At 41.0% G+C, this 15,235-nt stretch overlaps 1 protein-coding gene across 7 annotated transcripts in view; it reads right to left on the bottom strand.

Moving 5' to 3' along the window:
* The window catches only part of SH3TC2 (SH3 domain and tetratricopeptide repeats 2), a 56,073-nt gene that overhangs the window by 21,503 nt on the left and 19,335 nt on the right, over window positions 1-15,235 (bottom strand). For 6 of the 7 annotated variants that reach the window (XR_008596934.1, XR_008596933.1, XM_054978705.1 and 3 more), the window contains 9 exons: window positions 14,438-14,543; window positions 12,520-12,663; window positions 11,270-11,465; window positions 10,411-10,484; window positions 9,220-9,415; window positions 4,123-4,259; window positions 2,990-3,031; window positions 1,196-2,893; window positions 917-1,097 (listed from right to left, as the gene is read on the bottom strand). Coding sequence is in view for 5 of the 7 variants with exons in the window: in XM_054978705.1 (XP_054834680.1) it covers window positions 917-1,097; window positions 1,196-2,893; window positions 2,990-3,031; window positions 4,123-4,259; window positions 9,220-9,415; window positions 10,411-10,484; window positions 11,270-11,465; window positions 12,520-12,663; window positions 14,438-14,543 (2,774 nt within the window). In the remaining 2 variants the exon portion in view is untranslated. The remainder of the gene's footprint in view (window positions 1-916; window positions 1,098-1,195; window positions 2,894-2,989; window positions 3,032-4,122; window positions 4,260-9,219; window positions 9,416-10,410; window positions 10,485-11,269; window positions 11,466-12,519; window positions 12,664-14,437; window positions 14,544-15,235) is intronic. The other variant, XM_054978701.1, reaches the window with a different exon arrangement.

Here is a 15,235-nt window from a genome sequence, read left to right as displayed (position 1 = left end):
GCTTATCTCTTCTGCAGTGGGAACTGCTTCAGCAAAATCAGCTGGAAATCTCTGCCTACACATGTGTTTTCCCTCCTTAAATCCTGGCCATTGTTTGTAAATACTGTTTTGAGCCAGCATTGAAAAGACAATAGAAAAATGCAGGTGAATAAACAAACAAATCAACACGCAGGGTCTGTCTGCACTATGATTTCACGGTACTGGAAACTCCTGCTGTTGAAGGCTGGTCAAACATCTAATCTGCAATGCTGGCCTTAGACATATTTTCAGATTATGGTGAACAGATAAATGATATCTCCTACCTAATACATCTGTAAAAATTAACAGTCCAGTGACACCTCAAAGACTATTACATTTACTGGGTCATAAACTCTCATGGGCCAGCGCCTTTATCTTCAAGAGGCCATGGGAATTGTTTTTCTTACAGCTGACTAATGTGGCTATCCTGGAATGTTTTAAAAAGGACATAGCAGCCTTGGGTGGGGAGAGGGTAAACCTCCTCAGGTCAATAGTATCATAATACATGTTCCTTCAAGCTACACTGTGGGCAATGTAGTTCATGCCAAGTTGTCTTATTATTTTATTTATATATTTTGAAAATTTGTATGTTGCCTCTCCAGCCATGCTCAGTGCAGCTTACAACTAAAATAGTAAAACAGAACAAAGCAAAAAACAATAAAAACCAATACAAAAACAAAGCATATCAATAAAGACAAATAAAACAAAATCTCAGTTTAAAATCAAAATGGTCTTGGCCATGACAATGAAATGTTGCAAGCTTGTACTTTAATTCTTCCATTCATTTTTAAAGTAAAGCAAACATCATCCAACAAAATCAGTAACAACAACAAAAGATATTGTTAGAAACGCTTCAGCCCCCTCTAGTTAAGATCATCTTTCCAAACTCTCAACTCACCTTGTTGTATGTAGACTTTGGTATAGCTGGCCGAGAACTTGCAGAAGTTGCCCTTCCATTTCTCTGTCTTGGAATTGCTGGGCAAGGGAAACTTGGTGCTCATGGTAAATAATGCAGGCTCTAGTATTTGGATACACTTTGCTATAGAAATGGCAGAGGGATTCCACGACATGAAGCTGACCTGTATGGTACAGAATAATGCACAGAATCAAAAGTCATGTACTTAGAAAAGGGTATTTTCATTTCTGAGGCCCACCTTCCAATAGTTTTTTTACTCACTCATCACATTGCGAGACATCAAGGCGACTGCCAAGGCCAGCTCATAGAACAGCTTGCTCTCTTCTGATTTATGCCTGTCTGCCCGGGATTGTGCCAGCCACAGCAGTACCTGTACCAGTTCCATCTGTGCATCATCACCACTTTGGAATTCAAAATACAACCTAACAGCCTGGAGAAAGTAACATTCAGCTAGGTGGTTTGCCCTGCAAGACAGAGCCAGGCATCCAAAGTTGGATAAAGCAATCGCTTGGTTCCTTCTGTTGCCTGTCTCCCGGGCTTTATTTAAGGCCCACAGGTAGTTTTCAGCTGACTTCTGCACCTGTCCTTCTCCTTTAAGGGCAATGGCCAGAAGGTTGTGGACTACGCCATCCTGTGTCACGCTGTCTGTCTGTCGCAGAGAACGCAGGAGACAGATCATGATCTCTGAAGCTTTTTCTGGCTGTCTGTTCAAAGCATACATCCACCCCAAAGAAAGGGAAGATTCAAAAGCCTCTTCCTCACCCATCCCTTTGCCAAGGGCAACAGCCCTGTTTGAATAATAAACAGCTCCTTGTACTAGGCCATGCTTCAGGTACATTTTGGATAAAACTGCACACACAGCTCTCTCAGTGGACACAGCTCTCTTTTCACGTGAGAAGGCCAGTGCACAGTTGAGATAGAAACAAGCCACAGCAGGGATGTTGCTGCTTCTTTCTTGGACTTTCAGGAGCTTAGGAGCATTCCTAAGGATAAATCCAGCTTTCCAAATGGGGGTTGGTGCCCCCTTTATACCACTAGGCGAAAACAGCCTGGCAGATGCCAAAGCAATGTGTGGCAAGTACTTTTTGTCATACAGATAGCTCAAGATTGGCACTGTGCCTAAAGAGTCCTGGCTGGAGAAACTGGCACAAAGGAACTGCAAGCGTTCTGCAAATGGCAGGACCTCATCATATTTGCCCAACTGTAGTAAGAGTCTGACAACAAGGAAGGAAGCACGTATTTCCAGAGCAGTGTTGCCCACAGCAATTGCTTCTCTCAGGATGTACATGGTGACCTCCAGCTCATTCTCAGAGCCGAAGCAGTGCCCTGGCAGGCCAGCCACAAGGGCCACCACTTTCCCAATCACGGACAAGAATTTTTGCTTCATCTTCTGCTTCAGATAAATGGCAGCCAGGTTTGTGTACAGTGAGGTGAGCAAGGGTAGATCTTCAAATCCCTTATCCATAATGTTCATGGCTTCTTCAAAATAGACTCGAGCTTGAGAAAACTTGGCTCTCCTGACACAAAGTCGGCCCAAAAGAAAACATATTCGAATGTGAGCCCAAAAAAGGTGACCCTTCTTAGCCCAGTTCCTCGATGTCTCAAGGTATAAGACAAGCTCTTCCTCATTGGAAAAGCCATAGAAAGTGGAACTAAGGAAGGAAAAAGAGATGTCATAGAGACCTTGGAAATGGGCCACATAGCCATCTTGGTTAAGGAAAGTCAGTATAGGGTCAAAAACATCAGCGTCTTCCATGTGTCCAGCATTCAAATCAATAAAGAATTTGGGATCATCAAGGTCATCTGGTTCTGACAAAAGTAAACTTTCCATGGGAGAAGGTGACAATTCTCCATCCAGAGTGGACAACTCAGAATCACTAGGGGTGGGCAAGCTATTTGTAGCTTGCTTGCCCCAACCCTCTAATGTCCAGCCATTCTTAAGACCTTGTACAGCCGCATCTGAAAGAGACAGATAAGTCACAAGGAAGTGTTTCTCCTCAAGAAAATTAATTTCCAGAGAAAGCAGCATCCCTTTCCCCTTGCATCTAAACTCACCTGATGGTGTTTGTGAGTACACTGCTACAGGTTCAAAACCATCTGTATAATCAACAGAAAAGGTGGGGGGGACATGCAAGATGAGCCACTGTAAGATCAGGTTTTAAATACAACACTATGAACAAAGCCTTCTAGTAATTCAGTCTCAAGACTAATGACAGGAGATGGCCCAAATTAACCTTGGGAGCAATTCCTGAGAGAAGATACAGCTGGAGAGACAACACAACTCCAAGGATGCACAACTGTGACAGCTTATATGACCCCAATATTGCAGCAATTACACCGGCTACCAATCCACTCTCAAGCACAATTCAAGGTGCTGGTTTTGGCCTTTAAAGCTCTACATGACATGAGGGTATCTGAAGGTCTTCCTTCTCCTGTAAGTTCCCCTTGGGAATTAAGAACACAAGGAGAGGCCCTCCTGATTGTCCCATCAGCTAATGTACATGATGGGTACATGAGACAGGGCATGGTGGGCACATGAGACAGGGCCTTTTCAGTGGCAGTCCCACAATTATAGAATAGCATCCCCAGGGAGATGGACCTGGCCCCTCCCTGCCCATCTTCAGGAGGCAGCTGAAGACATTTTTATTTAGGACTGCTTCAAATTAACTTTGTGTTTACGTTCACTGACAGTCTTCAACTGTGTTTTTATTCATTTTATTATTATATTTATTTATTGTAAGCTGCCTTGAGTTCCTCCTGTAAGGTAGAAAGGCAGCTATTCATGTTTTAAATAAATAAAAAAATTACGAGAAGAGCAGGCTTCCAGTCAGTTCCACATCAGAACAAACTGTTAGTTTTCCAAAAGGAAAATGCTACCAACATCTGCAACTGAATTAAGATAAAAGCTGTGGTTTCTCTTTCATTCTCTTTTTCCAGCCCTCTAAATAATGGAGCACATAGATTTTCAATTAAAGGTATTGGGGGGAGGGGCTTGGTGATATCTACCCCACTCCACTGTGAGGCAAGATTATTATAAAAGCTAAGTTGCACGTACAGGTCACCATTGTGACCTATAAATCTCTTTATTTGATAGGGATTAGTGCTATTGATTCAAAATGGACTCTCTTGATTCTAGAGTAAGATGTATGTGCTGGGGCCGGGCAGGGGGGACACACACACACACTCACCGAGCCTGTACACAGAGGCGATGTCTGTCTGAGCCAGTTCAATGAGAAGACTACTGTAATGTGTCTCACTGCCATTGCAGGGAACTTGAAGAAAGGAGGCTACTTCATCTTCACTGAAAAACACTGGACCCTTTCTTCTGTGTTTGGATGAAACATAGATAAATGCTAGTGAGTGCCACATCTTTCCATCTCATGAAATTCTAAACTCATTCTTTGCCTCTGCTGAGACACATTGACAGGCTCCATTCCCATGAGGTCCCATGAGGTCTATCAACACCTTACCAGTTTGGTGGAGTGGCTAAGAGTGGCAGCGCTCTTATCTAGAGAACCATGTTTGATTCCCCACTCCTCTGCCTGAAGCCATCTAGGTGACCTTGGGTCACTCCCAGCTCTCTCAGAGGTCTCTCAGCCCCACCCACATCACAGGGTGACTGTTGTGAAGATAATAACAACACATTTTGTAAATTTAATTTAATTTATTACATTTATATTCCGCCCTCCCCGCACTCTGAATGGGTGTTGTCTTGCAGAGCAGTATATAAATCAAATGTTGTTATCATTATTACCTTGCTGTTTCTTGCTATAAAGTAGAGGAAGGACATGATAATCTCTGTCCCAATTTCTGTCCCAATGTTCCTCTAAGCAATTCAAAGATACATACATGGTTCACCCTTCCTCCATTTTATTTTCTCTACAAACCTGTGAGGCAGTTAGGCTGAGAAAGAGCAAAAGGCCAGAGGACACCCAATGAGCTTGATGAGGAAAAGGCAATTTGGATCCAGGTCTCCCTGTCCTTAGTTTAATATTCTAATAACTACACTACACTGACTCTACACTTACTCTTAACATGATGGAAATGTTGTCTTTTTAATAATCACTGTACTTATATACAAATCTTCTGGACAGATTAGTGCCCCACTCAGAGCGGTAAACAAAATCAGTATATTATTATCCACACAATATAGCTGGGGAGCTGGGGCTGAGAGGAGTGGCTCACCCAAGACCACCTTCTGTGCTCATGGCAGTAGTGGGATCTGAACCAGCAGACTGCCCAACCACTTACCCACTATGCTAATTTATTCAATGTCCCAGCCATTGGCTGTATTGACTTACATTGTGTAATACGCTTTAACTAACAATGAAAAAGTTGGCATATAAATAATATAAATAAAATAAAATACTTCCTTCTCTTACCAGTATTCCTATGTGAACAAAACTGTGATATTAATTTCACCAAAGGCTTTCTTTCTGTAAAACAGTTTCTATCTGATATCACTGTAATCTATGTGCATATTTTATGTAACATTTTAAAAATTATTTTCCCCAAAAGGAAAAAAGTGCTATTATTCAAGAGAAACTATTAGTTTCAACAGGAAAAGCAGCTATAGAAAGGTACTATAATATATACGTTTATAATATTTTATTTAATTGGCTAATTAATTGGCTTAAGATGACTAACAAAAAAACATGAATGAGCTGTTAAGCTTGCTTTATAGCAGAAAAAGCATTTAGACTCTCACTTTCCATAATTTAAGAAGCATTATCTGTAACCATTTGAATTGGTATGAACCGAGCCAAGGTCTTGAGGGGGGCAACAGTGACACCTAGTGGCCTCCACAATTTAGATACATACCTGCCCCCTAAGGTAGATTTCCACATGAGAAGTATCGTTGTGTAAACATCTGTGATATGAAAATAGATCTAAAACCATCAAAGCTAGATTTCCAAAAGAAAACAGCAATTGCATTGTGCCATTGTGAGGTAGTGGTTAGAGTATCTGGCTAGAATTTGGGAAACTCAGGTTTGAATCCCCATTCTGCAATGGAAGTTTGCTGGGTGACCTTGGGCCAGTCACACACTCTCAGCCTAACCTACCTCACAAGATTAGTGTGAGGATAAAATGGAGGGGATAACAATGTAAAGCCACTTTGGATACCCATAAGGAAGGTGGAGTATACATGTTGTAAGAATAAACAACATAGAGTAAAGGATATCTTAAATGTGCAAAAGTTAAGTACCATGAGTGTACTGCCAGGCAACTGAATACGAAGTCTAAATTGTTTGGGATTTAATCTCTCTTAATTTGATACCTAGAAGGTTCAGGTATTTCACATGAAAGCTAGTTAAATATAAATGCATTCATTTTTATTAATACATCATTATATTATACTTTAAATTATTATATTATATTAGGTGTGTATGCAGAATAGATGAAGCCAGTGCAGGTAGTTTGCATTTTGCATTTTTTGGAATATTTCTCTCTCTCTCTTTTCAGCTGGCTGAATAGATTTATGGACAGTCAGTTCCACTAATGGTGCTGAGTATCTAAATTAGACCATTTTTTCCCTCATGAATTCATGTTATGAACTATGACTTGTCAATGACTGTCTAATTCTGTTTAAAATTCTATTACAATTTCAACAAAAATAGTGTTTTTTTTTTTAAAAAGCAGCCTGAGACAATGGCTTGGATCCAACTGTCAGCAGAAAGAATGCAGATTATCTCCACATCCTCGCTCAAGCAGTCCCTTCCAATATGTGAAGAGATGACTGCTGGAGTTATTGTGAGACCTCTGAGAACAAAAACACACATGAATCAGGGGAAGCTGCAGTGAGGAGGAGGAAGAAGGGGTGAAATTATTCCTCCTTCAGGTAATGATCTTATACCTGCAGAACAAGGGAGGGTGATTTTTCCTCAATGCCCTCTCCTCACTGCAACCTCCCGGGCCATGTGGCTTTATGTTCATGTAGGTTCTGTGACTCCAGTAATCATCTTCCTAGAGATAAAAAGGGACTGGGGTGGGCAGGGGGATTCCACATTCCTTCTTCTAATGGTTAATTGGATCTAAGCCCCCCCCCCAGTGCAAGTTCTCAAATGTGTTTCATAGACTCAAGTATGATAGTTTCCTAAGATACAGTTGTCATCCTCTCTCCTTTTCCTTAGCACCTATCAACAAAAAAAGAAAACCTACAAGGAACAACAAAATTCCTTCATGTATTTTACCCAGTTTCTTCATTAAACCCATTACTGATGATGTCCTTTGTGTGACATTTAGAGTTTCTTTGGTTTAAGCATAATTCACATCTATTACCTACATAAGTGGTTCTCACTGTGGGTCAGGATCCACCAGTGTAATCCTAAGAAGAATTCCTGCAGTCTAAGCAGAGATACTCCAGTCTAAATCAATGGTCTTAGACTGCAGTAACTCCATGTTTAGGATTGCAATGCAAAAGTGGGTAACAGTTTCAGGAGGAGGAAGAATCCGGGGTGAAGTGGGAGAGGAGTCTCTGAGATGTTTGATAGCACAGTTGAATTTGCCTCTGCATATGATGAAAAATGGTCATGAAATATAGCCTGTTGTTTAATAATGCTCTGTTTAGTGAACATGAAAAACTAGAATATGAACTTACTCAGCATTAATTATTGTAAGAAAATATTTTGTTGGAAAAGTAGGCGAGAGATAATTGAAAGTAAGTCTTGTACATTTAGAAGAGAGTTCCAAACAGTACAGTTAAGTTTAGAAGAGGATCCTGAGAATCACTGGCCTATATGGAAAAATCTAAGAGAAGCCAATCCTGATGCCACATACATGCTAGTTAACAGCTTTACTGGAAAAAAAAATTCCAGAGGTACAGAGTTCTCTGGATAAAGAGAAACTTTCTGAAATTGATTTTACTTACTGTTGGAAGTGCTAATGACCAGCAAAGTTCTTTTTCTTTGTAAGCTGTATATGATAACTGTGGTAAAGCTACTGTCCCCTTGCTCATGCTGAATCTTCAAACAAGTAAGTCTCATAGACATAGGTTGTTCCGTATCAATTTGAGAGCGTCTTTGGGATCAAAGCTTCCCCTTACACCATGGTAATGTTAATCACACCGGAATCCATTTCTCACAGCTTCATGCAGCCTCCCTTTAAAATACCCAGAACTTCCCCAAACATGTTACTTTTTTATCTGTGTGAGGCATTTGCCTAATACTCAATCTCCCTCCTACTATTTCCCCTAAAACATGTGTGTCATGTGCCACCAAGTCACTTCCAATTTATGAGGACCCTATGAATTAATGACCTCCAAAATGTCCTATCGCTGACAGACTTGCTCAGGTCTTAGAAACTGAAGTGTGTGGTTTCCTTTATTGAGTCAATCCATCAAGGCTGACACAAACCCATTTACTCAAATCCAAAGCCCCATGTACTCTGATACACCTGGAGCATCAATATGAGCAGCTGCTACCCAATTATTTTCCATCTTAGGAAGAGGACTGTGCCTGTAATGAAAAATACACACACCACGCACTCCCCAGTGATTAAATGAAAGGAGCGTCACCTGATCATATGAAACATTATGTATGCCTCAGAACTGCCATATGAGCACCACCAGAGCTACTAGATTTCAGCAACCAGTCTTTTCCTCATTCCAGCACAGGTAACCTACATTATCAGTTAATCTTATAGTGGATTCCAACTGTACCAAAAAGTCTTCATGATACAAATTTTGTTCTGACCAACCTACGGCATGGATATTCTTGGTGCATCTCAGTTTAGCAAACCCATATTCAGTATACTAACAGATGAATTATCAATCACATATTAAAGTCCTATATGGCTTGGGGCCAGCATACCTGAAAGTCCACCTTCTCTCATATGAATCTACCTGTCCACTGCTTTGAGTGCCCCCACCATCTGAGACTAGACAGGAGAAAACTATCTCCCTATCAAAGGAAATTTGTTTGTCTCCCTCTGTTTTTGTCTTCCACCAGTAGGTAAAGACATTTTTTGTTTTGTTTGTCCTTTGTCTTCCTCCTTGGTTGGGTTCTTATGAGTGTTCATGTGTTTATATGCCTTTATTGAATTGTTTAAATATTTTATATGCACTATATTTAAAATGTTTAATATCTTAAATGTTCTAATGTTGAAATGTATTGCAGTTTTGATGCTCACTACTTTGGAGACTCTATTTGGGTGGAAAGGCAGCATAGAAACATTTTACATAAATAAACCAAAGATCCCAAACTGGATTTCTACATGCATGCAATTAACATCATTTCTGTCCTCACCTCTCTACCTGGAAGTTCTTCCAATATGTGCATCACACTTACATTTGTTCATTTGTCTCAGGATGCACACATTTGGTTTGGACAAAGCCTGTTGTCCCACTGCTTGTGGATTTTCCTATAAACCACTGAAGGCCTGGAATGAGAAAGCCCAGGACCTCTATGATGTCTCCTTTGCAGAAGCTCAACTCATCCCATCCTCTCCCTCTGTGATCCACTGTGGCTGTGCACCTCCCTTGGCCTGAGAAATAAAACAAAACAGCCTGAAATCGGCATGCTGAACAATGGAACCTTTCTCTTTGGGCAGAGCAGAGGCCTGTGGGTGGGGGCAGGGCATGTTTATGATATGGACATGAAAAAACAAGGTCCCTTTTTGTTCCATGACATTTTGAACCATCTGAAACCTCACTGTTAAGATTTTGAGAGTAGCAAGTAAGGTTTCAGTAAACAATCACTTAATTTCACTTGGGGGAATGAATGCGTTACTTCTGAGGGACACGAAGTAGTTTTTTAAAAACTCTGCTACTGAAAATGTTTGCTCTTTTTTATGTCTGATTGCTGCCATTTCCCCCTGATATCTTATGGGTTCTTTTTCTGTTACAGAGTAATTCTAATAAATCAGGGATCACAAAACTACTGGGATAATACCTCAATGCTTCACAGCCAGTCAAGGTTTGGTTATATGCAAAGGCACTGGGAACTTGCAAAGATACTGGGGAAATTAAGCTAATTAAGAGGGAAGACACTTAGCCTGGCTTGATTATGGCTAATTATAACTAATCAAGAACAGAGAGCTAATGTAGCCTATTCAGGACAGTATTTCTTAAATAAGGGAATACTGTCATGTGGGAGGGGTCTTTTGTTGTTGAGGGAAATGTTTACGAAAATGCTTAGCCCTAATAACAAGTAATAAAGCATCAAGGATAACTGTGACTCAAAATCTTTAAGAATATATAGACCAGCTGAAAAGGAATGCCCTATCAAAAGATCAGAATTTGGATTCTTGGAAAATTCTTTCTTAATTGATTTTTTCAAACAGAAGATTCCAAGTCCAAGTTTTCATGTGGCAAACAGAAGGGGGAAATGTTTGGTTTTCTGGGGATTCCACCCCAAGTTTAAGCCAGAAAGGCAAAAAAAAAAAAATCCTCTGCTCTTCATTACTTAATAAAGAGATATCCAGTAGATCTGTCTTAAACAAGTTGGCCCTGATATTACCCCCAAGAGGGTTACACTCACCAATATGCAAAGAGTCGCTTCCACTGATTTGCTTAGAGATGCCACAGCTCATTGGATAGTTTTTCAGAAACCACCTGTGAATATGAAAAACTGTGAACACACACCCGGCTTCTTTCAGTTAACTGTTGGCTTGTCATCCTAGGTAGCAAAATATTCAGGTACTACATATGTTCAGTGCTTCCCATTTACTTCCTTGCATGCCATGCAATTCACTTAGGGAATTCATGGTCACATGGTGTGGCAATGGCTACTAGCTTTGAAGTTCTTCTGAAAAGATTATAGAAACGTAAGTGCTAGGAATACCCAGAAGGGATGGCTATAACTGTCACTTTCTGCTAAACAGCTTCCCTGGGGCATCTGGCTGGCTGCTGTTGGAGACTATCCACAGCAAAGGAGTCAGTGGGTGTAGTCATCCAATGGTCTTTTGCAGTTTTCTAGCATGGAAGAATCTGGCAGACTAGGAGAGGAACTTCCATTTTGGGAGTCTTCCTGGGCCTCTTATCACTAGAATGTGCCTACATATCTAAAATGAAATGACAGAAATTCCCCATCAAACAATCACAAGGACAATCACAAAAATAAAGTCCAAAAGTACTCCACTGAAATCACTGCTGTACAACCATTGCTACTAGTATAAGTGACAGAGGTGGAAAGGGCAAAATCCTAAAGTTTGCTTCCATGCAAAATGTACAGCATTAAATATTTCCCCACAATTCCACAAAGTAAGCAACAGCTCACTGCAATCACAGACACAGGAACAGAACTTTCCCTGAATGTTGTCTAAATGAAGCTGAATGAACCCAGAACATTGCTCACCATCTTGTCCCCATGTATATACTATCACAGCAGGTCTACTTACTGGTAAAAGGGATGTGGCAGAGGTTCTATAGTTGTGACACTGACTAGTCCCCTCTGTTCTGTTGATAAAGATGTCCCTTCCCATTTTGTTTCATGCCCAATGTCCTTCACATGGACTAACTCGTTCTTGTAGAACTTCAAATCTTCCTCTCCTTCCTCTGTCAGGGTATCAAGCACTGCTCTGGAAAAGAAATTTCCTGCAGACAGAATGAAACAAAGAGGCGTCATGGTTCTTATAACATAAAGAGATCAGGACATGATCCTCTGTGCACTCTTACATGTTCTGAGGAAAACCTGCTTTTCATGCTGTCCCTTTCAAGGGTTTGGTGGGCACCTATAAGAAGTACTGGCTTTTTCTGCTATGATGCCATTGTTTGGAAACTCATTTTGTACCATTTTAAATTTTCTTCTAAAAGAATATGAAGACTTCCCTAAGGCACTTGGCATGGTTTGATATAACTTTAGTTTTTGTTGTTTATAGAATTTTTGCTAGCTGTACTATCTTTTGTTGGTCTTGGATTTTTATTCATTTGTAACCTGCCTTAGACATGTCTTTTAGAGAAGGTGGGTAATAAATGCCATAGGTGTGGAGCCCATGGACGTTTCATGAGGGAAATCCTCCCCTTCCTTCAAGAAGGCTTGAGAATTCAGCGGCTGTCTCCTCTGAAGAGAAAGACTGGAGAGGCATTTGGACCAGGCACTGACTTGCACTAATTGCACCATGCCCCTAAGGTGTCTTTGTGGGGCAGGATTTGGGGTTCTTTGTGGGTTGAAGAAAGTTAGCTATACACAATTAACTGATCAAAATTAGTACTTGCATTTATACTGCTTTCAGTTGCTGGGGATATTCCATGGGAAGAGGCACATCTGTACCTATACTACTCCTGGCTAGAGCCAGTTTTTAGGACTCGGGGCAGGTGAAAACTTTTTTTGAAATCCCAGTTTTGCTGCATTCCTCAGCTTTTTACCCCTGCCCTGGTCTGCCTTCTCCTTCTACCTTGTTCAGGCCTTTTTAGTCCTACTATTTAGTGCCCTTCAGAGGTTGATCAAGACGGGTAGCCATGTTTGTCTGTATCTGAAGAAGTGAGCTGTGGCTCACGAAAGCTCATACCCTACCACAAATTTTGTTAGTCTTATTGGTGCTACTGGACTTCAGAGGTTGGTAGAGTTATATAAAAAGAAATAATACCAAATTAACTGTGTCCAAAACATATTCCCTAGGAGATATAAGGCTGAGTTTATGCTTCTTACCTTCCTGGAGCAGAAGCCCCAGGTACATGGTGGCCATAAGATCTTCATCTACAGTAACTGTGATTTCAGTGTCCTCCACCAGCGTACAGTTCAGCCAGTATGCTGGTGTGAAAAGAAGATGCTCCAAGCAGCAAGCAACATAGCCTAATCAATCACACCGAAAGAAGATTAGAAAAATATATAGGATCTAAAAGCAAAAACTTCCCTTGTCAGTCATTCTGCATGCTGGCATATCTCATAGATTAGGAGCTGGAAGGAAATAAACTGATTTATTTGAGTTATCTGCCCTGAATTCAATGCTTAGGGAAGCAGATTTTTTCCTTGCTTCCCCACAGCACTGTAGTGCATACCAGCACCTACGGGGGCTTCCCCAGCTTTTCTCCAATCTTTCTCAAACCTGCTTTGCTCTAAAGTTTTGAGGAAAATCTCAGTAGAGCCTGGATGGCTGCTGTGTGGTTAGGTAAATTAGGATTATCTGGCCAACATGGCAGCCATCTTCCCCGTTCCTGTTTCTGCAGCAGTCATTCCTCCCCCTGCCACAAGGGGATTTTTTTTAAAATTGGGACTAGGATTATCATTATATCACCATGCCAGTATAACAATAGGTTCAACAGGTTCTCTGAATTCTTAGCTTTCATTTTTTAAAAAGGTAAGCCTCTACCCCTTCCCTTTAAGAGATATAAGGGAAAAGGAGTACGTTTGCAAAGGAAGGGACTAGAAACTTTGTTAAAAATGAAAGTTGGGAATTCAGACAACCTGCTGCACCTATTGTTACAATGGTATATGGATATAACAAAATTCCTATGCTGATTTAAAAAAAAAACTTGCAAAAGCCCTAGTAACCCAGGAGACAGTGGGTGGTCACTTCCAGAAGACTGGGAAAGTATGGGAAAACCCACCATGTGGAAGGCCTTTTGCTGCTGTGCTTTATCTGTCGCCGTACCAGCAATGGAGAAACTACAAAAACCCATCCCTGTGTAAAAGACACCAATTTCTCAGCAAAAAGCTCTCAAGCTGTTTAACAATAAAATCAGCAAAATGTATTAAAACAAAAAGCAAACTCAGCAAAAGAATTAATCAAAACTCTTATAACTGATCAATTAACAAATGTATCAACTAAAATTAATTCTCCTTTCAGCTACATATGCCTGTGTAAGTGTGATGTGCCATCAAGCTGCCTCCGACCTATGGCAACCCTATGAATGAAAGACCTCCAAAATGTCCTACCATTAACAGAATTGTGCAAATCTTGCAAACTGGAGGAAATGGCTTGTTTTATAGAGTCCAGCCATCTCACTTTGGGTCTTTCTCTTTTCCTCTTGCCTTCAAGTTTTCCTAGCATTACTGATTTTTCCAGAGAGTCTTGTGACCAAAGTACAATAGCCTCAGTTTTGTCATTTTAGTTTCTAGGGAGAATTCAGGCTTGATGTGATCCAGAACCCACTTATTTGTCTTTTTGGCCATCCATGGTAACCACAAAACACTTGGCTATTATCCTCTTGGCCTACCTTGATCTTTGCACTCTTAGATGTTCAAAGGAAGACCTCAGAAGGCTTCACACTTATTTCAAGCTTTCTATTAGTGGAAACTGGATGGTATAAGGGAGGCTGAACTACTGCTGCAGTTCATTCTCATATCTCATTTAATACCATGTGATATGATGTCTTTACATTGTACATAATCCCACCTCATTTGTGATTTGCATCATTAGTTATTACTGTGGAGATGGGAGAACTTTGGATAAACTAAATGTTACAAGGAAAAGGGAAATGAAGATACAAAATGCTGGCAGTTCCATATCTCTCTTGATGTCTAGTTTAGTCCCACCCTAAGGCACAGGCCACCATACACCCCAATCTACCCCCATGCTCTGCTGACAGAATGTCAATCAATCAACTCTCAGTTTCATGTGACCTACCGAGTGCCAAGTATGTCGAAAACTTCCAGATTTCTTCTATGGTCTTGAAGGACAGTAAAAACTGATCCTCCTGTGCTTGAATGCATACCAGCCTGGCTGACAGTTCCTGCAAAAAAGTTTGAGAAAAGGTAGGCTGGAAGTAAGCAACGCCCCCAGTAGTACACATGCTGAACAGTGGCATGCCAGACCATTTCGCTTGGCACACAAGGCTGGCTTTCTGCCCAAGCAACTGGAGTGCACCCTGAGGCACTCGTAGCACCTCTGGGCTGTCAGCCATGCAGCTGCCAGTTGGGTCAAAGACAACTGCCCAAGGCTTCTAGTATATCTAATTACAGCCCTCATCTTTGTGCTCCTTTTTTTTCCTAGCACCCCAACATCTTCACAGACATTGTGCTTTTTCAGCACTCAGACTACTGTAGTTTCAGGTCTGCAGCATGGGCAAAGCAATCCAGTTCAGCTCTGCACCAAGGACAATTAGGGGCTATTCCCATGATAAACTTTTGCCTATTAACAACTGTGAGTTCTACAGATCACTGCTGTCACACTGGCACCTATGAGAGCGATGGTTGTTACCAATAAATGATGGTAACAATACATCTTTGGCTGGTTTAGAAAGAAGTGGCAAGACATATGAGAAGAGCCACAGCTCAGTGGCAAAACATATACTTTGCATACAGAGTCCAGAGTTCAGCCCCTCACATCTCCAGTTAAAAGGATACCAAGTAAAAGGGCTGGGAAAACCTTTGCCTGAAGCCTTCAACAGCAACTGGCCACTGACTACCAAGGGTAGAGAGCACT

This window comes from Eublepharis macularius, chromosome 4 (assembly GCF_028583425.1).
Source record: "Eublepharis macularius isolate TG4126 chromosome 4, MPM_Emac_v1.0, whole genome shotgun sequence".
Lineage (NCBI taxonomy): Eukaryota > Metazoa > Chordata > Lepidosauria > Squamata > Eublepharidae > Eublepharis > Eublepharis macularius.
The sequence above is the reverse complement of the archived record's forward strand: the minus strand, read 5'-3'. Positions and strand labels throughout refer to the sequence as shown.